This window comes from Candoia aspera, chromosome 1 (genome assembly GCF_035149785.1).
Source record: "Candoia aspera isolate rCanAsp1 chromosome 1, rCanAsp1.hap2, whole genome shotgun sequence".
NCBI classification, from domain to species: Eukaryota; Metazoa; Chordata; class Lepidosauria; order Squamata; family Boidae; genus Candoia; species Candoia aspera.
Genome location: NC_086153.1, coordinates 117,988,143 through 118,015,136, shown reverse-complemented (window position 1 = coordinate 118,015,136; position 26,994 = coordinate 117,988,143). Strand labels below are relative to the sequence as shown.

At 40.4% G+C, this 26,994-nt stretch overlaps 3 protein-coding genes across 3 annotated transcripts in view; 1 reads left to right on the top strand and 2 right to left on the bottom strand.

Annotated features, from left to right (window-relative positions):
* Nucleotides 1–70: 70 nt before the first annotated feature.
* Nucleotides 71–15,916, bottom strand: PGM3 (phosphoglucomutase 3). Its single transcript, XM_063312650.1, has 13 exons — nucleotides 15,831–15,916; nucleotides 13,503–13,708; nucleotides 12,597–12,781; nucleotides 10,669–10,736; nucleotides 10,079–10,212; nucleotides 9,324–9,519; nucleotides 7,760–7,917; nucleotides 6,434–6,517; nucleotides 5,205–5,303; nucleotides 4,024–4,140; nucleotides 2,529–2,651; nucleotides 1,586–1,759; nucleotides 71–698 (listed from the first exon to the last, which is right to left on the bottom strand). Exons 2-13 carry the CDS (start codon nucleotides 13,704–13,706, stop codon nucleotides 612–614), a joined length of 1,629 nt encoding a protein of 542 aa, XP_063168720.1. The 5' UTR covers nucleotides 13,707–13,708; nucleotides 15,831–15,916; the 3' UTR covers nucleotides 71–611.
* A 3,305-nt stretch (nucleotides 15,917–19,221) lies between these two features.
* RWDD2A (RWD domain containing 2A) lies at nucleotides 19,222–23,079 on the top strand. The gene is given in 3 exon segments (XM_063312632.1): nucleotides 19,222–19,429; nucleotides 22,242–22,690; nucleotides 22,692–23,079. Coding segments are annotated over 3 exon segments (873 nt in total). The 5' UTR covers nucleotides 19,222–19,228; the 3' UTR covers nucleotides 22,915–23,079.
* Nucleotides 23,080–24,217: 1,138 nt separating this feature from the next.
* The window catches only part of ME1 (malic enzyme 1), a 134,210-nt gene continuing 131,433 nt past the window's right edge, over nucleotides 24,218–26,994 (bottom strand). Inside the window, exon 14 of the mRNA XM_063312599.1 lies at nucleotides 24,218–24,735. Coding sequence (XP_063168669.1) covers nucleotides 24,568–24,735 — 168 coding nt within the window. The 3' untranslated portion in view covers nucleotides 24,218–24,567. The remainder of the gene's footprint in view (nucleotides 24,736–26,994) is intronic.

Sequence of the window (26,994 nt, the reverse complement as noted above, 5' to 3'; positions counted from 1 at the left end):
ATCACTTTCTAAACATGGAATGAATTAGTAGTTTGAACAATTGAATATTTTGATGAACATATTACTCATCTTCAGGAAAGATTTTCTTTTTACTAAATTACCTTCACCAACAATGCTGTGATCCAGGTTCACAAGCAAGTAAGTGTGTAATGGCAACCATCTTCAAGTAGGTACTCAAGATAGATGAGTGCTTCTAGGAAATGTCATTTCTCAGAGAGATTTTGGGATGCTACACTTCGTCATAACTCACAGAAAATACCTGTCTGGTTCTTGTACATTCTAATGTTGAAGTCAGCTCTTAAAGTGGTATAACATTTACTCCAGCGGGCTCTTTTCCAGCTGGCTTAGAGTGAAAGTCCTGTCATCCCCAGCCAGCCAGTCTGTCCTCATTTTGCTTAGGGATTATAGGAACTACAGTCCAACTCTAGGACTGTCATGCTTGTAATACTATATTTTTTCTGAAAAGCATTTTGAAGTTGAAACTTTAGCAAAGACAGGAAGCAGAAAATTCCTCCTAGTGATTTTTAAAAAAAATAATGTTGAGTACGTTTCAGCTAGTAAAGGTTTTATATGACAAAATTTCATGATTCAGATCCAAGCATGACACTTCATCAAACAGCCTTGGGTGGTTCTTCAAATCCACCAGCTAAATGGTAGACAGCTAAGCTGACTTCGTGGGCAAGTTTATCTGCATTCTCCTGGAGAGAAAAATATGAGACTAAAGTAAATATACAATACTCTTAGCTAAGGGAACTTTTAGATGTAATTCAGATTCTTCTGAAAAAAATCTGTTTTGCTTGCTACATCCAGAAACCACACATGCCACAGTCTATATCTCACTTTAGTATTCATCTCGGCTAAGGAGTTGGAGCCAACTTATGTTTGTGCTGCAGTGAAGCAAGTTTAAATAATTGCATACCACTGGGGGACCTCCCACTGTAAACAGCAGATTTTAAAGAAGGATTTTTTAAAAGCAGAAGTGAAGCTCTGAAGGGAAGCATTAAATACCCTGTCCCCCATCTGCTGTTTACATTTATTTAATGTTTGTGTTTTTTAAAAATCTACTTAAATGTTATGGCTGGCTTGGCTCAAATAGGTAGACACCCTTCAGAAAAGTAAATGGGGAAGAGATGGCAGAAGTATAAATAAGGAGAGATTTCTTTTTAGAAAGTTCCCTATTCTGCTCCATTTCATTTTTCCAAAATTGTTCAACTTGAAAGATAAATGAGTTCAAATTTCTCTCCCTACTCCCAATCTCTACTTTTTTCCATGAGAAAAGCTGCTAGAAACACAGCAGATCTTTCCTAGCCCCAAACCATATCAGAAAACCAAGGAAAGGAGAAGAAAGATCTTGTACAAGCAACAAAACCATCTTCATTTCTCTTTCCCCAACTAAACCCAAGAAAGAATGGGAGGGAGGATGGCCACTCTTCAAGAGGGCTACGTACTGTTGCTTGCTTAACCTTGAGTTATATCAATTCACTTAGTTCAAAAAATGATACTGACAGAAAAGGATCTTCCTGCATGCTCTAGAAATTCTTCCCGATTCTACTGCAGGAAGGCTCTAAATCATTTCCATTCTGACCTGTGAGTCAGCTTCAGCATAGACTCTGACTATATCTTCTGTTCCAGATGGACGAACAAATGCTCGGGCCAATTTAAACTTCTGAGTGAGTTGGTCAATTTTTTCTTGCAGCCCTGGGGGTGTAACTGCTCGTCTTTCAGCATCTGTCGTGTTGATGACTCGCCTATCAGCAACCTGCAAGCCAAAGTAAAAGCAAGCAACATAGTCTGACCTGCTAAAATTCCAACTGGTCCTACCAATTCTCCAAGGAGGAGAAAATAGGAAAGAATTAAGGTTTAAATCTGGGAGTTTGCCATCTTCTTTAAATGAGAGGTTCTAGGATGCTAACTCCATGGGGGTATAAGAAATTTGTTAAGATAGATTTAGTCCCGCAAGATTTTTCAATTACAGGTTCTCATTATTCAGGTGCTCCCAGGTGATACTCCTAGACCCTATCTATTTCTTTTTGTCCATCACACTGTCTACTGGATTGCTGAGATGACTGAGCTATTCAAAGGACTTGTTAGTTCAACTTCCCATCTCTTATATGAAATGTACATTTGCTTAAATACAGAGAGAAATATACAGAAAAAGCACAGCAAAAAAATTGCCCTACACATCTAGAACAAGGGGTGTTCATGAAATGGAAGAATACTTTGTTTGGAACACAGAACAAACCATCACATTCTGGAGGAGCTGCTGGCACACCTTCTCCCATTCCACTCCTCAGCAGCTCCCAGCATCATGTATCCCACCGGTCTACCCCAATTCTCCCAATGCCTTTACTCCCCTTCCTCACCCCAGCTGCAGCTGACACCATTGACTTTTTCTTTGCTCTCCCCTTCTCTGGACCACTTCTACCATGAAAAAGAAAGTTTCATTTTTTCGCATGGACCAAAACATCTGAAACGTGTCGCACAGATGGTTGCAACCCATTTGGTTCTGGTTCTGGTTCCCAACTAACCTTCACTGTGAGCTGTCGGTTTGGAAGATCCATGTACAGAGCATCCCACTGTGCAACTGTGAAGTTCTTCAAAGCCAAGATGGCTTCAATCACGAGCATGTCGGAAAGCCCATCACCAACCGTCTAGTGCATACAAAAAAAGAGGAAAGAAAAACAACTGGGAAAAACCAATCTCTTCAACATTTGATTAACTGAAAATCTCATGTACAGGTCCTTATAAAACATTACGAATTCTAAGCCAAGGCCCTACTGTCAGATTTCATTGTTCTCCAAACACCAGTTAAAGGACCTTGCTTTGCAGATGAGTTAAGCAGGTATCAAAACTGAAGATTAGGGTAAGAATGAGCCCTGTAAGAAGTTTTTGTTTCTACATAACCTAGTCCTTAAATCAAAATGATACTACAGGCACTGAGAGCCTTTATCCTTTCCCCAATTTGTTTTGTTTTGTTAACTGATCATGGAAGTCTGCTTTGGTTATTGTTCACAAAAATGTTCTTGTCTGAAGGAACCTAATCTGGAGCAAGCTAAATGCTTCTGAGACTAAAATCCACACAAAAGCCTTTTAGATGCTGGCTTTTCATGGTCACCAAAGTGTAATCATGCTCCCATATTCCTATGCCCACTTCTGCTTCAAAATCTGCTGAATCTGCAACCAACAGTCACCCTTTTAGTCAATGGAACAGAACAGCATTGAAGTCATGAAACTGATTCAAAACACACCAGTACAGAAAAATGGCTATGGAGCTATTGGAGATAATTTCCAACTCTCACTGCTTAGGAAAAAAACTACTGCCTGTGGGATCTTACACTGGTCAAAAGATAGATCCTACAATTCTGCACCACCATGGCTTCTCTCAGCCATTTCCCCTACCCTTACAAAGTTCTACAGTGCAGCAAAAAGCCTTGCAAATTCTCCCATTAACCCTCAACTGCATAGGGATTACTAAGAATTTTAGGAATAAAGTCTACACTTATGTAAGGCATCCAGACTAAGGATGGTCATACTGGGGTATTATAAGAACCAGGTCAGAGTTTGTTTCGGTTTTAAATTACACTTCTAAATGGTGACTCCCTATTTACTAATTTGAGATGGTATACTTTTGAGAATTTTTACTGATTTAGAACAAAAAGAAGTATGTACTGAGTGACTAAGATGGAACTTAGATTATTAATTTTCTTCAAAATACATCTATTGTGCTCTTTTCAAGACAGAAATATTTGGAACAGCTTTGAACATCTTTAGATAGTAGCACCAAGCTAACTTTGCTGATCTAGAAAGCTAAGCAGGATCTCTCTTGGGTATATATCTGAGAAGGCAAGGGTTGTAGATTAGACTGGGAACAAACAAACATCTGGGAAGAGGACAATAGCAAATCACTTCTCCACTTCTGCCAAGGAACTTCTATGGATAGGTGCCAGTATGTATGTAATTAGGAGCCAAATTTGACTTCAAGACAACTACATACAAGTTTTAGTTGCACACCAACATTCCTACCTGATTTATCAAATCAATTGTGTTTTCAAGCATCTTTGCAGCTTCTCTTTTTCGGATGTCTTTTTCTTCTTTTGCCTGGTATCTTATCTTATCTTCTGCAGCTTTACTAAACAATACCTTGTAAGAAAAACACAGTGGAATATCAACAGAGGAAGGAATGGAACATAATCAACATCGTGTCACCCTTTGTACTAAAAAGAGATGCTTCATCAGTAGACACAAAGTTTCAGTTTAGCTTTGAAAACAAGATTGCCTTTTATTAGAAGCTTCCAAACTTATAGCAATCACTGTGTATTGGGAAAGAACATTTTATGGCTTAACCATCTGCTGTATGATAAATATTTCTACGCTGAATTTCCTGTTTCCCCTTTCCAACAGTTTCAAAGGATGATGCCCAGTTATAGAATTACAGGAGAGGATGGGAAAGCATCTTCTATCACCTTTCTCCATTTATCATACTCAATCATACAGACTTGCTTTAATTACTAAGCCTAAAAACCCCAACCATCATACCTGCCCCTACTTTACTACTTGTTTTTGAATGTGGTAAAGAGAACCCAAACATGACTGCACCACCGATTTACATAAAGATGTGATGGTATTCTCAGTTTTATTTTTGATCTTTCCTATATCATCCCTTTCCATTATCAAGTTTGCTTTTACCACACTGAATTGATATTTTCATCCAATATCCCACCACATCCCAAGACAGCTTTCCTAGTTGATCATTGCAACCTGAGACTCGTTAGGGTATATGTGACATTTGAATCTTTGCTCCTGCTTACACAAAACCATGTTTGCTACTATAAAGCCCATTATATTGATACAATAGAGAGCAGAAGGAAAAATTACGCTACCATTAAGTTTCAAAGGATGATGCCCAGTTATAGAATTACAGGAGAGGATGGGAAAGCATCTTCTTTCACCTTCCTCCATTTATCATACTCAATCATACAGACCTGCTTTAATTACTAAGCCTAAAAACCCCAACCATCGTACCTGCCCCGTACAAAATGAAGTGTATGTGAAGTTTTAAGTGTAAGGCTGAAACAGATAATAAAAAGGCAGAGAAAGTAAGCAATCACAAATACAAAAACATGCAAATATTCATATAGTTAATCTGCTCTAGTCTCTTTGGTAAATGGCTCTTAACTCCTTTGGGTCAACAAATAAATACTTACTGTGCCATGACCATTTGATTCAAAATAAATTCCAATATCAAATTCCTGGGCCTTGTGATGCAAATGCTTCACTCCTGTTTTGACACAGTGGACGGACACCTAAGAAAGACAGACCAATGCACTGGGTCTATAATTCTGCATTACAAGCAATGTAATCTATGGAACGCTGGAACATACAAGGACAGGACTTGCATTAAAGACTCTGCGTCCACATGAGGAGATAACAGTCTCCCTTGAGGGGACAATGCTCCAAAGGGCAATGTTTGACCAATGGTAAGAAGGGCATTACCGCAAGGTCACTGATCAACAAAAGGATACTGGCTGGGTTCCCACAACATTAATTAGGGTAAATAAAGATCTAACAGTATTTGCACAATAGGGGAAGCATAGTTAATGTTAATTTTGGTTAGGTTTGAGGGGGCATAGCACTCTGTATGAATCCAACCCATCTGTCTAGTTTACAGTTCATGCCATAACCAGGTTAAGTGTGTTGTATGAATGCAGCCACAGAGAACTTTAGAAATATACCCAGTAAAAAAAAGGGGAGGAGAGTTCTGTTACCCTAGTAAAATAATCAAATAAAGCCAAATGCAACTGGTTTTGTGGTAATTGTACCCAAGAGACAGGGTTCCTGCTGTGCTGCCTTTCTCATCAAGGAACAAGCCCTGCCTTTGCTCCTGACTCTCAGCTTACTAAAGAATCTATCACTAAAATGGAAGTGAGTTCTGGGATTTTTTTTTCCTAAACTAAACTTTTCATACCTTGCCGTAAAACTCCAGACTCTCAGAAAGCAGCACTCATAAATATCAGTTTAAAATATATTGCACACAGGGTTGATGTCTTTACAAAAGTGATACTCGTGAAATCCAGTGCTTGGAATACACAGGCAAAAATCAGTAACAAGATTTTAACAAGCAAAAGTTTTATTTCTTAAAAAAAAGTAGCCCAGCTTTCTCCAACCTGCTGTCTGCCAGATGTGTTGGATAGCATCACTGTCAACCCCAGGCCAGTAACCACAAAGAGAAAAGCTGTAAGTCCAGCTCATCTGGAAGGTAGCTCATTTTCTAGTTTCTCTCTAGGTAGGCATTACACAAGAAACACACAAAAAACACACTGCAACCCCCCACCCCCACCATACCCCATGTCAGAAGTGTTGATGTTTTAGCCCTGGCGTTTTTTTTCTTTTTCTTTTTTTCCTTGTTTAAGACTGAAAGAAGTCAATTTCATACCTTCATGGTTTGTTCCAGATAACCAGTAGAGCTCCCATTGGCATACGCTGTTTGTATTACTGCAAAAGATAAAGTTTGCCCAGCCTGGAGAAATGGAGAAAGAAACATTCCGCAAATAAGATTCAACTTCGCGAGAACTACACGAATCCTCACCTCTGAAGTTTAAGAACTCCAGTTTACCAAGAGATGGCAGTATTTTCTTGCTTGAAGGTCAAGAGCCCTACCTTCCCTGTTTGGTTGGCAGAACTTGGTAATGTTAGCTGATCCTACTTTTAAGATCAATGCTAAGGCAAAAGAATACTCTGATATTTATTAATAGTACTAGCTAGGTTTTAAAGCATTCATTGGATATTTTTTTTTACAATTAACATTATTTTTGCACTGTATGGTAAAACTTTGATTTAATAAGACCATCTGGAGGGGAGGAGTATCATTAAAGCCAAACACCTGTAATTATATAATTTATATCATTTGCAACAATTTTATTTATTTATTTATCAAATTTATCACCGCCCATCTCTCCAGAAAAGGGACTCTGGGCGGTTTACAATAAAACGTAGATAAAAACCCTATAAAACAATAGAATAAATATAATACATAATAAAATATAAATAGGTTTTATAAAACATAAATTTTAATGCCACTTGTATTAATAGGCTAAGTTAATACAAGTGGCATTGATTATGTCAACTGTGTGGACTGCTTCAGAAAAAATAAACTTTGCCTATTATCTGGAAGTGAAGTCCAAACTAAAACTTAGTCTGCTGCATCCAAATTCTCCTGAATGAGAGTCTGTAAAATTAAGGTTTCGCTTCAAGTTGCCTGTAAACAAACCACAATGGATTTATATGTATAATGTGATTTGATTTGGGCTTACTGTGATATATAAACCTGGTGGTTTTTAATGAGCTGAGGAAATACCCCACCTAGATCAATGATACCTCTACATTTAATCTTCATTCAAGTCCAAGAAGCAGTCAATTGTTGTCTTTTGCAAACACAACACAGCTCCCACCTCCCATTCAAACAGTAGCACTAGACTTTGGGGGAAAATAATTTACCGTATTTTTCTTAAAAGGAATTCTCAATGTTGAAAAGATAGGTGGCTGTACAAATTGTTAATTACAATACAGCTACTATTATTGCTGGAGTCTACTTAGGAAAAAGAAATAAGAATTTTCTACTATGACATTTCATTTGCACCACTCCTTCCACATGGGAGATACCTCAAATATACAGATGCTTGCGTTCACTCTGCATCAAGCAAGATTTATTTGTTAATCATAGGAGAATAGAGTAATACTTTAACCAAAAGAATTCAATTACCTTTGTCAGAAGTTCTTTAAGAAAAGTGCTGATCAGAGTTGCTATTTTATCTCCATCCAGAAGATGGAAATGGCCAGTAGCATCTATATAGTAGTAAATAATTCGGTCAGCATCACCATCCAACGAGCAGCACCTCTCACCAGGGTTCATTTCTAGTCCTAACAAACAAGGCAGCAATGCAGAAGTGTTCAGTGGCAAGAACTTGGAATGTAAAAGTCATGGGCCTTCCATACTTCCAAGATGAACTGCCAAGTTAAACCAAGGATGGGCAACTTCTGGACCTCTAGATGATGTTCAGCATCCATCTGCTCTATTCAGTATGGCCAATGCAAACAGATGAATGGAGTTACAATCCAGCAACCTTTAGTGCGATGTTTATTGGCCACCTTGAGTTGTATAGATAGCTAGGCCCGAGATAAGTTTTTGCAGTGCAATTTTAAGCTTCTCATTCTACCTTAAATCTACCAAAGGGCCAGAATGCTACTAAAGTATGATCATGGTCCATAAAATGATACCAGATGAGAGATAATTTACTTATCAAAATACTCTTTCCTGATAGTAATGAAAGGGAGCAGGAAAGTGCTGGAAATAACAGAGAGGATGAAAGCTAATGGTGGGAAAGACCCAATCCAGGGATTATCAAGACACAACATGATCTTGTCTTGAGTGTCTGTAAAATATTTTTGCAATCAAAGACCAAGTATTTTTTAAATAGGACATTCTATTCATAAAATCATAGAATTAATTTCGTTTCTATTCAGGTTAGAAGATTAAGTTTGGATCATTCCCATTTAAATGAGGAATCTGGCACATCCCAATAACTTTGACCCTAGCAAGCCATAAACCTGAAGAAGCCAGACCTCCACAAATCATCTCCTGTACAACACCACAGTGTGGAAATGAAAGAAAGATGAATTAAATAAATATTCTGTCTTTTTAATCTAAAACAAGACAAACAAGACAAAACCATCTCCCACTGATGTCCCAGAAACAGAAATTGGCTCAAGCTGAAACTGAAGAAGCTGAAAACTGAACCTTAAAAAAAAAAGCCTCCGAATTCCTTTATACATACTTAAGACCGCATGTGCACTATGATCAGATCTAAGGGAAATGGAGGAAAAATACCTTATCGGGTTGCACTAACATGCCTTACCCAAACTGTACTCAGTTATGATTAAACAGATTTATCTCCCTCTGGCATTTTCCAGTATCTCATTGACCAAAGAAATGAACTCGTGTCTGGCAAGCAAGACAAGTCACCTTTTTCTGGGAAAGACACCTGACTAAAGCAAAAGGAATCTGCTAAGTCAGTAACTCTTGCCCCTCTTAAATTCTGGAAACAACTGGGGCTTTTCAGGCAAAGTATATTATAGAGAAAAATCACCTTTGGGGGTAATGAGATCAGCATGTTTTCCGATTCTCCTTCAAGCTACGTTTTTAGAAGAATAATTTTAAAAGAGGCTTTTTTCACATACCAGTTTTAGTTTTCTTCCATTTAGATTTATTTCCCCTTTCTATTTGTAAAAAAATCGTTTTAAAAAGGCCTCCTCTTCTAACGACATACCCACAGGAGGCTTCTGGTGAACTTTGACAAAATCAGCCCCACACATGTGATTGAGTTTCCCTTTCCTCCCATCATTGGCCAAGCGCATCACAAAGCTCTCTGAAAGGTAGTGCTCCAGTTCCTTGAGTTTTAGGGCTCCAATGCCATTCGCACAATCGATCTTCAGGCCCCCCTGGCCATCCCTCTGGGGGGCAGCCTGCAGAGAAGAAACCAAAGGATAGCTCAGGAAAGAAGGGTGGGTAGACCCCAGCAGGTTTCTGGGAGGGGAGATTTCCAACTCCCAACCTTTTACTTTACAGGGTCTGTCCTGCCACTACAGCTTGTTTTCATCAAATTATTTTCATTGAATAACTCATCAGAGGCTAAGTACATATTTTACATAAATAACAAGTAAAAGCTAAACATTTCATAAACGAATTTCAAGGATATGATCTTGGGTACTATAAATAAAAGGTCTAAGATTGTCCACTTTGGCTTATAGGATTATACATCCACTTCAGCAAAAATATTTTACACATATTCAAAAGTATGTTGGGTCAAGAACAGCAAAATTTCCTAAGAAGGTTCTTCTGCAGCAGGATAAAAGCCCATTTTTGGTCCACCAAATCACCCTTTGCAAGTGTTGATACCCTGGCCTGGGTTATAGCTACTCTTAAAAGGACACCTTTCTAGAGAGAAGATTTTTAATGAATTTTTAATAAATGTACTTAGGAATACAAGCCAAGTCTTCTCTTAAGGGAACATGGTTCTTTTACCTGCATTGTAAGCTCCAGAAAAGCCTTGGAGAGCTTTTGGTAATAGCCTTCCACTGTTGGTGTTCCATAGATGCCATGAGTGTTGTGACAACGGACCATGTAGTGCAACTGTGGGGTTGTTACTAAGCCATAGTCTAATAAGAGAGAGAGAAGAGTCAAGGATTCATTACCTATGCTCAGCTAAAGCCTTATACCAGATAAGGTACCTGTAATAATACAGATTTTGCTGAATTACAATTCCCAACAATCCAACCAACAGTCAACTGTAAGGAATGCTGGGAGCTGTAGTTAGTACATTTGCAGGGCTAGAAGTTCCATTCCTTGCTTACACTGAGTTGGGCTACTGGCCAGGCGAGACTGTATTATCTATTACAAGTGGAAGTAGTTCAGCAGGGTTTCAGACGAGAGCCTTTCCCAGCTCTGCCTGGAGATTTCAAAGACTGAGCCAGAGACCTCCCGCATGCAAAGCGTACGCTCTGTCCCTGAGTTCCAGGCTCCCCAAATGGGTTTCCTTAAACCTACATGAACCAAACAGGAGAAATCTCGGCATCAGGATAAGCAACCAAATGGTGATCAAAGGGCAAACATACCCTGATATTGACATCCAAGGACAGACACACCATCAATTATTGATTGTGAAAGCTCCTTGCCACTTGGCCTGCATGCAGAACACAGAAATAAATGAACAAATGCTTCGTTAAAAATGCTACACCAACATACAAGCTGAAACACAAATACTACCCAAATAGGCTTTCTTTCTGCAAAGGGAAGGAATTGTAGCAGCCAAAGAGCTCAAGGAGAACTAGGCAGTTGTTTCTAAGGATCCACTGAAAAGGCCTTGGCATTGCCCATTGTCTTCTCCACCATTTATGTGGCATCTATTTATTACCTGATTTATTTTATACATATGCATTCCATCTTCCTTCTTTACAGAACTTCAGGGGACTTACGCTCTTAGTAAAGAGCGACTGCCTTCGCAAGCGTTGGAGTCTGCCAACGGTTTCTGCTATGACACAATCGCCCTTCTTTTCAGCCCTTGGTGATTCTCCAGGGCATTTTATTTTTATTTTTTTTAACTGACCAAGACTTTCTGAGTAAGGCAGGAAAATTACTCCTTAGCAGAGCTGGTAAGGTTATGCCTGGCTAGATATGGCAGCCTTGGGTTTTCCTGCCTCCTCCTCCTCGTTTCCAGATCAGGGCAGGGTCTCCATTCTAAACTGCAGAATAACTGCAGTTACTTTTTTTTCTCTACTTAATTTCATGTCATGCAAACGTTTCCTGCCTCGATATGTCTGCATTCTACAGTATTAGCTTAATATGTGTATGTGTGTGCACTGCTCTGTTTCTACACCTTACCAACTTTCTAATTTCAAGAGATTGGAGATTATGGACAGTGGCAGCATTTTTCTTTCTGTGAGTCAGGCTGGCAACCAGCTTTTCTCTGGTTGGTAAAACCTGTGATCTTCCACCCTCTTCAGTCCCGAGGGGGTCATCTGTGCAAGGCAGACAATGTCCCTTGAGGGATCCTGCTCTTCAGTAGTCCTGCCAGGATTTTGTCAGCAACGTTCTCTGGGTTTGCCTGCATACTAACAAGCCTTCAGTTTTCTAAACCCTCCCCAATCCAACTCAGCTTTTCCAGCCTGTATTTTTATAAAAACCAAGGATCTTCAATTGTCTAGGTCCATCTTAGTTCCAGCTGTTACTGTTAAGGTTTCCCTACTAACAGATTAAGCTACTATTATACCTAATCATTTGGCCAGGTGAAGGGGTTGCATTTGATTGTCTCCTCTCACGTGCTTCATGCAAAATAGCCTGGGGGGAGGACCTGCCCGGACTTGTTCTTCACTTCCTCTTTTTCTCTCTGCTGGAAATGTAGCTCAGCAAGGCTTGCTCCAAACGGAGCTAAGTACTTTAAATGTTTTGCTTTTGTTTTTGCTTTCTGTAAATAAATTATTTTTATAGAAATGCTTGGTGTGATTTTTTTTTGACCTCTCCTGGGCTAAAGGCTTTCCCAGCATCTGCAACAGTTACCTCAATTTCTTTTCCGCAAGATCTCCCCCAGTTCTTCTCCTGTTTTTAAGTGTCCCCTCTAAAGCCAGCCCAACGCCTACAGCCCCACCCTCCCTCCTCTGGGAACGTTTCCTATGAGGAACCAAACTATACTCTGCTCCCAGAATATAAGCAGAGTATATAAGTAAAGCCAGCACAGGGCGGATATTTAAACAGCCACCAGGAAGCATGGACGAATGCAGGCTGTTACAGGGCTACATCACACTCCTCTCACTGTGCTGTGGAAGTAAAGTTTAAGGAGTTGGATGCATTTAGTCCACTCAAAAGCTGAATAAAAAGGCACCATGGCAGCCACGGCCATCCAACTCTTTTTGCAGCCCTCCAAGATCACATCTAGCAAAATGTCCATATCAGTCTTTCATGCAAATTCATTTGGCCTTGATGAACACCCTGATGAACGATATATTGCTTTTTGACCTGCAAGACACATACTGGCTTTTGGGCTTACCGGGTGTCTCTACCAATCACAATGAGGGCCTCACTCTGAAGGTCCACTGCCTCTTTCTGGCAGATGTCAGTCAGGACACAGTATAACTGGGGCTCTTCTGCATTGGCCAAGAATGTAGCATGTTCTTCCCAGGCAGGGGCCAACATTTCACCTGAAGGATCAATCAGCTTCACGCCATTGTCTTCCTGGGAAGGCAGAAAAGGATCACCACCAAGGTTCTTGGCATGTTTAGAAAGAAGGTTTAGTTTCTCTGACAACAAGCAAAGAAATATATTGTAAGTGTGTAAAGTTTCAAATTTGAAGTGTTTGGAACTCTAAACACTTGTTTCAAGCTTAAAATTCAAAATGGACTGTTCTGAATTTGAATGGTTCGCCTCTGAAATGTTTTGCACACCTTTAAAAGATACAATATTGTAAACTTGTCCAAGGAAAACAGTTTGCAAGTGTAACACATTTGTAAAATAAAACATTAATTAAATCAACCACACCAAAACTTGTCAGCAATTTTTCAAAAAGAATGTCAAAAAAGGGGAAACGTATTTAACCTCACTGAAGAGAAAGGTCAGAGAGGGCATGCCTATTCATGCTTATGTTGCAAAAAAACCCACTGAATTCAGTGAGACTTATTTCAAAGTAAACACGCACAGGTTTGTGTTGTAAGCAATTGAACAAAGACTGGGTACATTATGAAAAAGCTCCAGGAAATGCAAGTTACACCCTATTGAAATCAGTATGATTTAAGCACCCATCCTAAAATTATGCTGACTTCAAAAAAAATATTTTCCAGTTTAAACTGGGCATCTGAACTCTACAGAGAGTCAACAGTTAAGTAGTCTTTGTTTTCAAGGCCCAAGTAACTTCAGACCCACAGCTCCTTCGCAAAAACTGCAACCCTCATTTTCTTACTTCAGGGTTGTGAGAGGCTGTAACCATTACACCAATAGTGGATTTGGTCTTCTTGGACCTCAGGGCAGCGAGCAATCCCATACGAAACATGATGTGGTTCAGGTTTTCTGCCTTGCTACGGAATCCAGCTGTTCCATACTGGAGGGAAAGTCCCAGAGGTTTGGCGTGCAGTTTTGAGTATTTTGTAACGGCTTCGAAATCCATTTCTGTAGGATGCACAAGAAATAATACTATTGATTGCCAGAAGTGTTAGAGGTGCACATCCTGTAAATCGTAATCATGCCATAAATCATTAGGAAAGAGAACTGAATTTCATTCACAGTAGAATCTACTGTATTCTTTATGCTGTTTAGAATGCAACTCAGGTAAAAAAAAAATTAGCAGAAGCATTATCTGCCAACACAATGAATGGACAGACTCATTATCTCAAGTGGCATTTTGAAAAGTGTTTAGGCCAATCCACATCTCATAGAAAAAAAAGAGCTCTGCCTGTGCTCCAGTAGTTTGATACTGGTTCTGCCTTTTCCAGATATTCATATCTTGCAGAATGTGTTTGACAGCAAAGTCTTAATGGTTACCATGTAAACATGAGAAACTCCAAAATAAAAAGCCTTCACCTTAGTGTGAGAATTCCTGATCTTAGATTTGAAGATTTGGTAATTTAAAAATAAAAGACAAGACACCCTATTCTTTTTATTTTAGTCAAAATACAAGCAGTTAAATTATATAAAGCCAAAGGGAATTAGAACAAGCAAGCCAATACAGGAAAGACATCGTTTACATTACCAAACCTAGACAGCCCTCTGGTTTCAGGGTGGATCAGAGGGCTGTCTATTTTAGCATGCATTCAGATAGCTGGTATCAGGCTTTCCCAACCACAGGTGCTACAAAGCCCATCATCCCTCATCCTCCTAACATGCTTTTGGGCTCTGAGTGGGTAAGGGCAAGAGGATCACTCGAAGAAAACAGCAAGGCAGGCAGTGAACAAAGCAGCCCTAAAACAGGGATCAGGCACGACAGCAGAGCAGACATCTACCTCCAGATCTGTAACTGAAATTACATTTCTAAGTTCAGCCTGGTGACATCATTAAAAGGGGTTTGACTTATTGACTTATAAGGATCCTTGTTTTCCTATCTGTAATCATTTATTCTAACACAGCATTTCCTGAAAGGTTCTTTTAACAGACAACAGCAGAGAAAAATCATCAGACCAATTTTTTATTTGCAGTTACAACTAGTTTCCTTAGAACTGCTGCCACGACTTTTGACCTTTGCAGCCAAACTGGCTTTCTTTCTATGAGGAAGACACAGATCACCTATAGCATGAAAGTAGCTCCCTTTTCTCTTGAAATTTCCCTATATTCTCATCTGCCAACACTGCAGTCTCTTGACCAACTCTATTGGCCAAGCATGGGGGCACTAATGGAAGGAGTGTTCTTATTCGTCTGATTTTGCCTCTTCTGTCTAGTAACATGTGGGTGCATTGGCCACTTCACGCAGAAGGATTACTAGAAGTGGCCACGCTTTGGGAAAGTCTTTTATTTTAATTGCATTTGGAGATTGGTAGTATATGGATACATATTTCTTGTTACTGAAATTTCTTAATGTATATAGCCTTGGTTTTTAGTTCTAGAAATGGCTAAAAAAAACACCTTATATAAATAAGTGGGAGCAGTGTGGTTGAAAGTGAAATGTTGATCTGTTTCCATCCACTTTTTTTTGAAGGCACATTTTATATCAGTTTAAAAAGAAAAAGTAACCAGCTTGGCGTATTTGATTTGTTATTTTATCTGCTTTTATCTGTTATTTTATCCTAGCCTTCTCCAGCCAAATGCCTTCCAGATGTGTTGGAGTATAACGTTTATCCTTTAGAAAAAGAAAAATCTTATTCTTCTGCCATCAGCACCGCCAGAAACTGGATAGGGTGGGTTATAAGGCAACATCTTTAAAAGCGCAGAGAGCAGAACGAAGTGTTGCAACTTCGTTATCCGATTCTGCTCACACGGACTCTTTTCCTTTCCCCTCGCACATCCCAGGTCGCCTCACTGCTTGGGCACCAAACGAAGAACGAAACTTATCTTGGGGTATTAGTTAACTTTCCTTTTCCATGCCAGTCTCTTTCCGGACATCCAGGAGACTGTGCAAACTAGTGATGCAGATTACAGGAAACCACGGCAATTTCAATCGCAACAACCCCCCACAATCAAAGCTATACTTAAGTATGGTTTGTTGGCATAGCTCTAATGCCCATCTGTCTCTGTGGGCAGAAAGCCTCCCTCATCTTTTGGAAATGACCCACGACGAAAGCCACCCAAGCAACCAGCCTACCTGCAGCGCTCCCCCGTCTAACAAGCGGACGTGTCCCCCGCTAAGGCGCCCTTCCGGGATCGGTCCAGGACACGTTTCCTTTCCGCCTTTCCCGGATGCACCAATCAGAGCACCGAGCGTGCGGGGGCGGGGCGGGCAGAATGAAGGGTGTTGCGACATTCCATCAACGCCCCGGTGCCATTCCGCAGCCGAGCCGCTCCTCCGGCTGCCAGGCCCGGTGGGCGGCTGCGGCCGGGAGCGTGGCGCTTCCGTGCTCGCGTCCTTCATCCGCAGCCGCGTGAAAGGTCCGGTCGGGTACGTGCTCCTCCGAAATCAAGTGCGTCGGTCGGTTCCGGGCTTGTATAGCCAGCTCGGGCAGAAATCTTCGGCGGAAGGTGGGTTAGTGCCGAGCCGGAACCTCTGCTTGGAACTCAAAACTGCTTCTTGACGACCACATCTCACCCCCGGCCCTCCCCGTTTGTGAAGAAAGGCCTCCCTCCCCGCACGTTTATTGGGCTAGATCGCTCCAAATAGAATTTCAGAAACCAGTTCCTGAAAGGACAAATAAATTGACGAGGGGCCGGAGGCGTATAGCTGGCGTGTAATAATAGTCGGGCTTCCAGATCTACAGTATGTTGCAAACAACCAGATGACCACGAGATGGTGGCAAAGAGACGTGGGAGCCTCTTGCTCTTTTCTGCCTTGTAGAGGTCGGCAGGGCAGATTTTTGCAGCTCAGATCTGGTAACGCTAGAAATAGGGGCTGCTTTATTACCACCATTGGAGTTTTCCTAAAACATCAGTCGGATTTTGCTGCTGCATTATGCACGGAATTGCACACGGGACAGGGAGAGCTAAGGGCAAGAGCGGGAGAGTGCAGGGGTCCCGAGATCCCAGGAGGACCATTGCGGTAGCAGCCCCTCTGCTCCCTCCCCCGTTTCCCGTCATCGCGGGGCTAGTTTTGTGGAGCTGACTGGCCGAACAGATGCAAGCGAGCGCGCTTATCAGTTGCTCGGTTCTGGGCTAAGAGGGTTAAGAGACCAAGGGGCTGGGCTGCTTATGAAAATAAACCTGATGCAGAATGACGTGAAAAGGCAGTTACCTTGATTAAACCGACTCATGATCACAAAAGTTCTATATATTTTATAATTGAATATGACTTCCCTGGATTTTCAGATCACTGTGAACATTACTGTGTAAGTTTGCCATTAAAAATGTATTTGTTAGTCTTCGGGATGATGTGGGTATGGGAGATTTTTACCATTTACAATACAGCCTGTAGTCATGTTGAGGAGCACTTCTAAATGGAGTGCATACTAACGGGCACAGAATCAAAGGGATAGATGAACTAATGAAATGCTAATGAAAATGTAAGATCCCAGTTGTCCTACAGAGCCCATATGATGAATTAATGAAATCTGACTGGATTTGTGAAAATATCAAAATGTACATTAGGCAGCAAGCTCCTGTGAAAAGCCATGGTTTGGTTTACGAGTCCTGATTTATTTGTCATCTGAACACAGAACACTGGCTTGCTCCTGTTTTGGGTTTGGCTGGCCTGCAAAGGTCTGTTGCAAAAATTAACTGAAAAAGACACTATACTTTCAGTTTAGCCACTCTCATTCTTTTTTTTTCTCCATGCTTTTCGTTTCTCCCGGATTACAACAGATGGACATTTGACATCCATACATATGACAACACAAACACGTTGTTTTTAAAAAGCAGCATCCATATCACAAGAACAAGTAATCATCAAATCACAAACATACAAACACCAAGCTATGAATAATAAAAACATAAAACACCCTTTATACTGCTGCTAGCATGTCTGCGATTTCATTGGCAGAAGATTTGAAGATCAGGAATTGGCTAACAAAAGCCATGGATTTGTCTGTAAAGTGAACACGTGCTCAACCAAATGTTAAAAATAAAATTTAATTAATTAATTAACATTTATTGGCTGCCCAACTCCAATGGACTCTGGCTTAGCATTCTGTAAGGATGGAGCCATTAATCCATGTGAACCCTTGAACAATATGACACTTTTCTTGGATTTAAGAAGACTGTACAATTCCTAGTTGAAAACAGTTGATGACATAAGAAAGGGTTACCTAAGTATATATTGGCCCAGTGGTGCATTTTGCATTGTTGTCCATCAGCTGTAGGAGTCCAAAATACATTTCCAGAATTGTGAAAATGCTAATGGAAGCTGCAGTTTTTCTGCAGGACAACAGTAGAATTCTCTTAGGCCGTTTTAAACACTGAAGCATTGACCTGCCAAGGCTACTGTTCTTTTGTTCTTCTTGCAGTGTCCTCTCTTGGATGCCTCTAAATACAGGTAGTCTTAGGGTTAGGACAGCAATTAGGACCAGAATTTCCATCACTAACTGATGCAGTCATAAAGCGCAATGTCACATGACCACATCGCTTAGCAACAGCAGTCCCTGCAGTCCTCATTGCCATCATTAAGAGAGGATTGTGCGTCATTAAGAGAACACCTCCTTGCAACTTCCTGCTGACTTCCAACAACCAAAGTCAGTGAGGAAGCCAGCAGGAAGTTGCAAGTCCCAGGCGGTTTCACAGGCAGGCAGGCAGGCAGGCAAGTGACTGCTGTGGGTGGGAGAGGGAGTGAGGGGATGCGTGGGTAGCCACGGAGTCATGATATGAGCACGGCGGGACTTGGGGTGTCTGCTGCCAGGTGGGGGAGACTTACCTGAGCAACTTGGGGCCTTCCCTGCTGGCTTCCCCATTGACTTTGCTTGTGGGAAGCCAGCAGAGAAGATCACAAATCGCGATCACATGACCTGGGGACACTACAATGGTCATAAGTGCGAGCCAGTTGCCAAGTGCCAAGATCGTGATCATGTGACCACAGGGGTGCTGGGATGGCCAGAACATCAAGGACCGATTGTAACCACCACTTGTTCAGTGCCATCGCAACTTCGAACAGTCGCTGAACAAGTGGTCGCTAACTGAGGACTACCTGTATCAATCTGAGGGTCGGCATCCATTTGCTCTGCCCTTTGGTGGTGACTTCCAAGCAGCAATTCTTTCCGAGGATCCCTTGAGTAAAGCTGAGTGGCCGGAAGGACATCTTCAGTTGCTTCCACAAGCTTACAAGGGTTTTTTCTATGTCTTGTTTTGGTTCACTTCTTGTGTTTCTCCATAATGTGGTATGTCTCTGTTGGGACTTGGTTTTACTCACGTACACTCTCTTTGAATTCCTTACAACTAATGCCTAAATCTCTCTAAGGACTGTTGTTTTCATTGTTATTACAGAAAAAGAAATGTTTCTTTTTTTTTTTAATCAGGCTCTCCAGACTGTCTCAGTCTTTTTGGAGAGAATACTGGCAAGCATAAGAAGACATTATTGATTTCATATCTCCTATCTCTAGGTGGCTGATAATTGCCTCTGTAAGGATGTCTAGCAAAATGAAAGACAGTCTTGGGCTTCAAGTGGCAGAATTGGAAATGCTTTTGTCTATGTTTCCTAATAAAGGAGAAATAACTCTTCAAGATGAAAATATTTTCCAGAATATTCAGAGGTACCTGGACAATACAAGTGAAAGTCTGCCACCTAAAATTGAGTATTCAGTTGCTGTTCCTATAAATGAAACCAAGGTGAGACCATCTGTTCTCACTGGTTATTATTATTAAAGAATTCCAATTGTATTTCAGCTTAGTAAACATTTGTGAATCAAACCCAATCTCAAGAAAATATTAATTTGACCAATAGGCCTAATGCATATTTGGTTGGATCTTGCCTTAATCATTTATGTTTTTGTTAGCTGTAGGTTACATTGCAGTACTGCATTTAAAGATTAAATAGATGATTATAATGCAGTGTCCTATCTGCAAGGACACTGGAGAGGTCTTCGTAGGTAGTCTAAAAGCTTCTTTAGTTAAGAATACAGCTATCGTGCTCCACTGGGCATATTTTTACAGACTTCTTTTGGACACTTTTTTTTTATTTACGAAGCCTTATTTTATCTGGGATATCAAGATAGTCATCTACATGTTTATTGAAGAATTTTGTTCCATTTCTGAGTTTTGTTTTCTGGCACTTTTAATCTTGATCTGTGATCCTACGATCTTAGAACAGCTTCTCTAGATAAATGAACATTCCATTTAGGCGTCAAGTCCATCCTATTCAATGCAGAAATCCCAGTTAAAGCATCCTCACAGGTGGTTATCCAGGCTTTGCTTGAACATATCTAGTTTTGTTTTTTATTTCAGAACTGTTCTAACAGTGCATTAAATAAAACAGTTGCTTGTTACATGCTAGTTTTTGTTTCATCATTACTTTTTATATACCTTTTTAAGATCAAGTATTTTTGTTACGACCTGTAAGTACAAGGTAGTCCTCGGTTAACTATCATTCATTCAGCGACCTTTCAAAGTTGTTACAGCACCAAACAAGAGACTTACGACTGGTCCTCAAAGTTGCGGCTGTTGCAGCTTTCCCACGGTCACGTGATTGCAATTCAGGTGCTTGGCAACTGGCTCACAATTACAGCAGTCACAGCATCCCACAGTCACATGATCACCATTTGCGACCTTCACTGCTGGCTTCCAACAAGCAAAGTCAATGGGGAAACCAGCAGGAGGTTGCATATGGTGATCAAGTGTTGTTGCACTTAACGACTGCATAGGATTCGCTTAACAACCGCAACTGAAACTGCCGTTGTAAGTCAGCACAGTCACGTGACATTGTGCTTTACAACTGCATTGCTTAGCGATGGAGTTACTGGTTCCAGTAACTGTGGACTACCTGTGTGTTTCATTGAGTCTTATTCCCCCAAGCTGTATCTGTTTGGATTATTGCTCTAGGCAGTGGAACAGCAAGATCTTACAGTGAAATAAACATACTGTGAAGATGAAAGTATTGGAATTCTGAATATATATGACTTATATTCTAGACCCAGGAAATTGAACTGTATCAGGGATCACCCCACTGAACAGAGCATTTAGCATTAGAATTAGAGATTTCAGCATTGCTCAATCTCTTCACCTTTGAAATTAAGGCTTAATAATGGATATGCTTGTAATGGTGGATATCACACCAATTGGCAAAACCAATTCATTTTGTAATACAACCTGATCCATAAATACAATACCAGCAACAAAAAGAAAGCTGGGTTTGGTGAAAAATTGGTAGAAAAAGAGGAATTGTCACTAAGAGGACAGATCAAAATGTCAAAAAAAATTAGATTGCAGAGATTTTATTTAAACTTCTCCCTTTTCATGACAGTTAAGGGAAAACTCTTCTCCAATTTTATATATAATCAAGAGTCACAGTACAGTTATATAGTAATTGCCTCTTCTGTGTTGATGTTATTGCTAACTAGCTCTTTGATGCCATCACACTGATTATAAAATCATGAACATCACCTAATGCAGAAACAAGGGTGTGCTTGTTCCTTCTACATAAATACAGGAAGAAAATGCCCACCGAACAACTCAATCAGCTTTAACAAGTTTTTGAGAATGGTATGCATCCTTTTGTTTTGTGAGAATTGGAGAAAGATTGTGCCTTTTCCACATCCCATATTGCAGGACATTATACAAATATTACCTTTTGCCCTTCCATTAATAATTCACAACTACTACTTTGTAGATTGCTCTACAGTCCCCAACCTATGACCATTTAGTCAGCAACCATTCAAAGTTATGACAGCACTGAACAAATGGTGGTTATGACCTGTCCTCAGAGTTCCAGCTGTCCCAGCACCCCCGCAATCACATGATCACGATCTGGGCGCTTGGCAACTGGTTCACGCTTACGCGGGTGGGGGAGACTTAGCCCAAGCAACTTGCGACTTTCCCTGCCAGCTTCCCCATCGACTTTGGTTGTGGGAAGCCAGCAGGAAGTTGCCTTGTCTAACAATTGGGATTTAGTTAACAATGGCAACTGGGACTGCAGGGATTGCCGTTGCTAAGCGAGGAGGTCACATTTTGCAACCACATCACTTAGCAATGGAATTCCAGTCCCAATTGCTGTCGTAAGTCAAGGACTACCTTATCAAGGATTTAAGAACTCATGCGTTAAGTCAGCTCTGGCATCATGCAGTCATCTTAATTTGTAGGTAACCATACTTAAGGCTCTGCAGTGTGAAGGGCATGTATGAAAATACTGGGTCACACCTGTAACATAAGAGTTGTGTGGCATACTTTTGATCTTGTGCAGTGTGTATGCAGGTGAGCACTATAGGTCACACAGTTCACCCTTTATGGCATACAGGATATGCAAGGTATTTGTAAGAAGGCCATAATCAACTTTTTATGAAACTTTAGGTCTTACTGAAATAAAAAACTTTCATAAATATACTATAATTGGATTCCTGTAATTACTTTGGTGTACATTTTCCCCCCAAAAAACTGCTTAACTACAAAATAACACATTATGCTATTTGCCTTTTTTCTCCTTTTTTAGGCCATTGTGGATTTGCAGGTAGATTTGCCTCTCAGTTACCCCTATGTGACACCACAACTTTTTGCGAGATCAAATACACTAGACAGGCAACAACAGTTGCAGCTCAATAAAGATCTCACATCTTATATTGCTTCTTTGGAGCCTGGAGAACTTTGTGTATGTGCAGCTGTTCAGTGGTTACAGGACAACAGTACATTCAGAGAACAAGACAGTGAAGTTTGTGAAAGAACGACGAGGAAAGAAGTAGTCAAAGCACAATTTAAACAGATGTGGATTTACAGCCACCACATATACCGACAAGAACTGAGGAAAAAGATTTTTGAATATGCAAAGAAATTAAATCTGACTGGTTTCTGCCTAGCTGGGAAGCCTGGGGTAATCTGTGTGGAGGGCATGAAAGAAAACTGTGAAGAGTTTTGGCGTATTATTAGGTAAACCAATTGGAAACATTTCCTGCAAGCATCTTGAGACTGGAGAAACAGAAGGAAATGGGGAAAGTTTTCATTTCTTTCAGACATTTCAAGATTTACAGTTTCAAGCCCATGGTGATTATGGATTAAGAAATGACTATCACAGGGACCTTGGTCAGTTCCTAGAATTCCTTAAGGTACATCAAAGTGAACATATATTTCAGATCTTGTTTGGCATTGAAGGCAAAAGTCCTGACACTTAGCATGATTTCGTTCCCCTCTGGTTTTTGCCAGGTTTTGAGATCTCCAAGCACCAAATGAGAACAAGTGTGTTGGGAGGACACTTCTGGGTTATTTTTGTGTGAAATTGAGAGGGAGGGTTGGTGTGATTATGATCATCTTAATAAAATGCAGTCTTTGAAATTTTATACATTTCAAAATGCTTATGTCTCTGGAGAGCAGAACGTTAAAGTCCACGTGACACAGAGCACAAATAGTAAGCAGTAGGGCTGAGCAACCCCTTTGAAAAAGATGCTTTGCAATGTGCAATACGCACCTCTCTTCAAATCCATAAAGCACCCATGTCAATTATCCAGGCTTGGGTGACTTCCTATAAACTGCTCTCAGATGGATCCACATCTTTGTATGCAGAGCACCCTTATTCTAAGAGAGCTTCCATGTGTTGTAAAATACATCTTTTAAAGAATAGTCACAACCCTAACAAGTACATTAACACCTCATTCCTATGTTGTGCGCCGTGAAAGACAGGAAGAGGCAGAGAAAACACTTTTCATACTGCAGGTGGACCTGCTGGGATTTGCAAGTTGTACTGGGTCATGACAGCAGCACAAGTGTTCTGGCATAGCAGTGGGCTTGAGACTATCACAAATTGTCCTGGAATTCCAAAATTCGTGGTATTCCCCACCTCCCCCTTAGCTTTTTTACCATTTTCCATTCCATTCTTCAGCTGGGACTCGCAGAAACATTACAAAAGATGCCTCCTGAGACAGAAGCAGCCTGATACAATATTAAAAATAGGGAGAGATTGGCACCATGAGAAAGTTGTTGTAACTTGAGTCTAGCACTCTCACACTGAATAGAGCTAGTGCAGGAAAGAATCACTAGGAATTCCCCTCAAATGCACTAGGATGGCGAGGTGAATGTGTCTATTACTGCCCTTTCTATACAAAGCCTTAAATGGTATCATCATTCAACACCAAACATTAAAAGAACCAATAGGATTGTTTCTTGGTCAATATTTTTCAAACTTGTGAATTCTATTGAGAATTGGGGGGGAGGGGGATCTCAATGCAAAAGTTACCAATGACAGAAAAGATTCACCAAACGACACTCCTCGCTGATCTACAAGCTGCAATCATAGATTGAGTAGGCATGGAGTAGGCGTTCTTGAATTGAGAGTGCACCATTGAACATAACTGAAAATCTTCCACAAAGGCCCACTACAGACGAGTTGTTGGCAAACAAAGGGAGAAAACTTAAAATAGCCTTGTGACACTGAACATCACCAACCGTGCTTTAAGTGATTACACCAATGTTTTATCAGAGTTGCTTCATCTGAATTTAATGGCAAAACTAGTTAACAGAACCAACATTTTGTACAGATGTCAATATTTATGAAGAATAACTTTTTACTGAATTTTGTCCTCCTCTAGTAAGTGCTGCTAGCAGAAATCTAGCAGATGCCCTTTAAAAGAACTCGGAAAATATTATACCCAAATCATTTTCATTTGCTTATGTATTTATGATAGTAGCTTAAAGTGAAAGAACATTAACATTTCTAACCCTAAACCCATATGTTTAAAACACTCTGCTGCTAAAAACTGGGTTCTGAGTTATCAAAAGACAGAAATCAACCGATCTCTGGAGTGCTCCATAGTTATAGTGTTGTCTTTTGGTTAAACTTTTCTTGTCTGTATTTTCATTGCGTCTTTGGGCCAGATATAAGAGTCTGTCAGAAAGCTTTCATAGTCAGTGCTGAACATCTGGGAGCGGATGAATGCTTCCTTGTCTTCTGGCTCAGGGTAGAGAGTGGCTGTCTTGTTCCTGTAGGCTAACTCTGCAATCTAGGAGAAGAAGACAGATCCCTCATTGTTAGAATTCATATCGGCCTGAGCAGCAGCATGCTGCAAATCCAAAATTACCAGGTATCAGATTCCCATCATACAGCTAGCAATAAGTCTGTGTTGTATCCAAGAAAAGATAAACATTCCTGCACATCGTACCTTTTGAAAGGAATTGTTACAAACTGTAGCAATCATAATCTGTTAATCCATGTTAGCTGCACTGCTGAACCATGAAGTTTTTTCAGCTGAGTGCACTTCATCTTAAAGTAGTCAGGTCAGGCAACAGAGGGCCAATTCACCAAGCACACTCAGCTCTTTATGACAGAAACATGTCATAACTGGCAGCATACTTAATCCTGCCACCCTGGCTTTCTCAGATACCCCATTCTTACTCCCAGACAATGTTTAGGTAAAGGTAAAGGTTTCCCTTGACGTTAAGTCCAGTCGTGTCCGACTCTAGGGGGCGGTGCTCATCTCCGTTTCAAAGCCGAAGAGCCGGCATTTGTCCGTAGACACTTCCGTGGTCATGTGGCCAGCATGACTACACGGAACGCCATTACCTGCCCGCTGAAGCGGTACCTATTAATCTACTCACATTTGCATGTTTTCGAACTGCTAGGTTGGCAGGAGCTGGGACTAGCAACAGGCGCTCACCCCGTCACGCGGATTCGAACCGCCGACCTTCCGATTGACAAGCTCAGCAGCTCAGCGGTTTAACCCGCAGCGCCACCGCGTCCCAGACAATGTTTACAGGATTGGAATTTAAGTGTAAGGCTCACTGCATTCAGTGCACATAGATGACTGCAACCTTAAGACTCTTAATGTTCCCAATAGCGTGTATGTTTAGTTTTCTGGATCTTCCTTCAGTTCTCCCAGTTGAAAGCCTGAGAACCTTTTATACATTATTTAGCAGTAAGCAAAGTTACTGCTAAAGCAAAGCAAAGCAGATTACTGAAAGCATTCTCTAGTAATTTTGGCTCTCGGGGAACTGTACATATATGACAATACAACTGGCATACAGTACAGGTACTCCTCCTTTAGTGACCACAATTGGAATTGGCAACTTGGTCATTAAGTGAAGCAGTCACTAATGAAACCATGACTGTGCTTATGATCTTACTTCAGCTTTGCTTTACAGACCCACAAAGGACATAAAAGCTAGGATTGGTTGCAAAGTTACTTTTTCATCACCATCATAACTGAACAGTCACTAAATGAGGCAGTCACTAAACAAGGACTACCTGTATTATGTTTACATGCAAACTTAAAGCCTTGCATGTATGCACTGAAATACAACAAGCCTAAATCCTGAACTTAAATATTAGTGGGGGTTGGGAGATAGTAATAAAAAATTTATGTCCATTAAATTAAGCAGGACTCATGATTTGCATCTGGATCCAAGCTATAATGTATGAAATCATCCTTACAGCTCTGTTGTAGGTCCCACTATTTTTTCATTGGAACTTACTTTGAAATAAATATGCTTAGTTGTTATCACATCTATTGTGTAAGGCATAGATTTTTCCTTAAAAAGGGGGGGGTGAAGTTAAAGTATTTTTTTTAAGGTGCTAAATGTGACTTTTTATTTCACCTGGTAATTGTGTATGAAAGTACCATTTCTCTATATCTAAGTAACTGTATCCCAGCTAACCTACTTTTTGTCCTACTGAGGGAAAGAACTTTGGATCCCACGGATCCAGATCTCTCTTCCAAGTTACTGCTCAAGCATAACAGAGGAGACCCTTAATGGACTTCTCCACTCACATCCTGAGGTCTGTAAAACAGCATCTTGGGAATGCCAGGACAGAATGCATTTTGCAAAATTATTCTGGAAAGCCTTAGAAATTAAATGTATTTCCTTTAAATGAATTTAAAGAGATGTGAAAAATAAAACTGCTTTAAAGAAAACTTTGATCCTATTACACAGCCATTCGTCAGACCTATGGGGATCCCTGCAGACCTGCCCTCCGCAATTCAAATAGTTTTGCTTTCTTGTTCTTTTCACAATAACTAAGTACAGACATAAATTTTGGGAGTAGCACAAATATATTGAAATAAATGCACAGATGGAGGTTTTATACCATCGCTTCCAGTTTGTAATTCGCTTTTTCACAAGGTAGCAATTATACAATTATACACATTCAGTTCCAAATATTTCTGATATTCTATGTAATATATAGAGGGGATGAAGTTAACAGAGTTCCAAATACATTGTTTTTTATTTGATGATACAGATGATATATTGATCAAATACAATCA

What these genes read in the sequence shown, in the direction of transcription:
- PGM3 (XM_063312650.1), bottom strand. Translation starts at nt 13,706, where the DNA reads ATGGATTTCGAAGCCGTTACAAAATACTCAAAACTGCACGCCAAACCT. An exon ending in CCTTGGATGTCAATATCAGG is followed by an intron (nt 10,213 to 10,668) that starts GTATGTTTGCCC and finishes CTCTCTTATTAG; the next exon opens with ACTATGGCTTAGTAACAACC. An exon ending in AATCAAATGGTCATGGCACA is followed by an intron (nt 4,141 to 5,204) that starts GTAAGTATTTAT and finishes TTTTCTTACAAG; the next exon opens with GTATTGTTTAGTAAAGCTGC.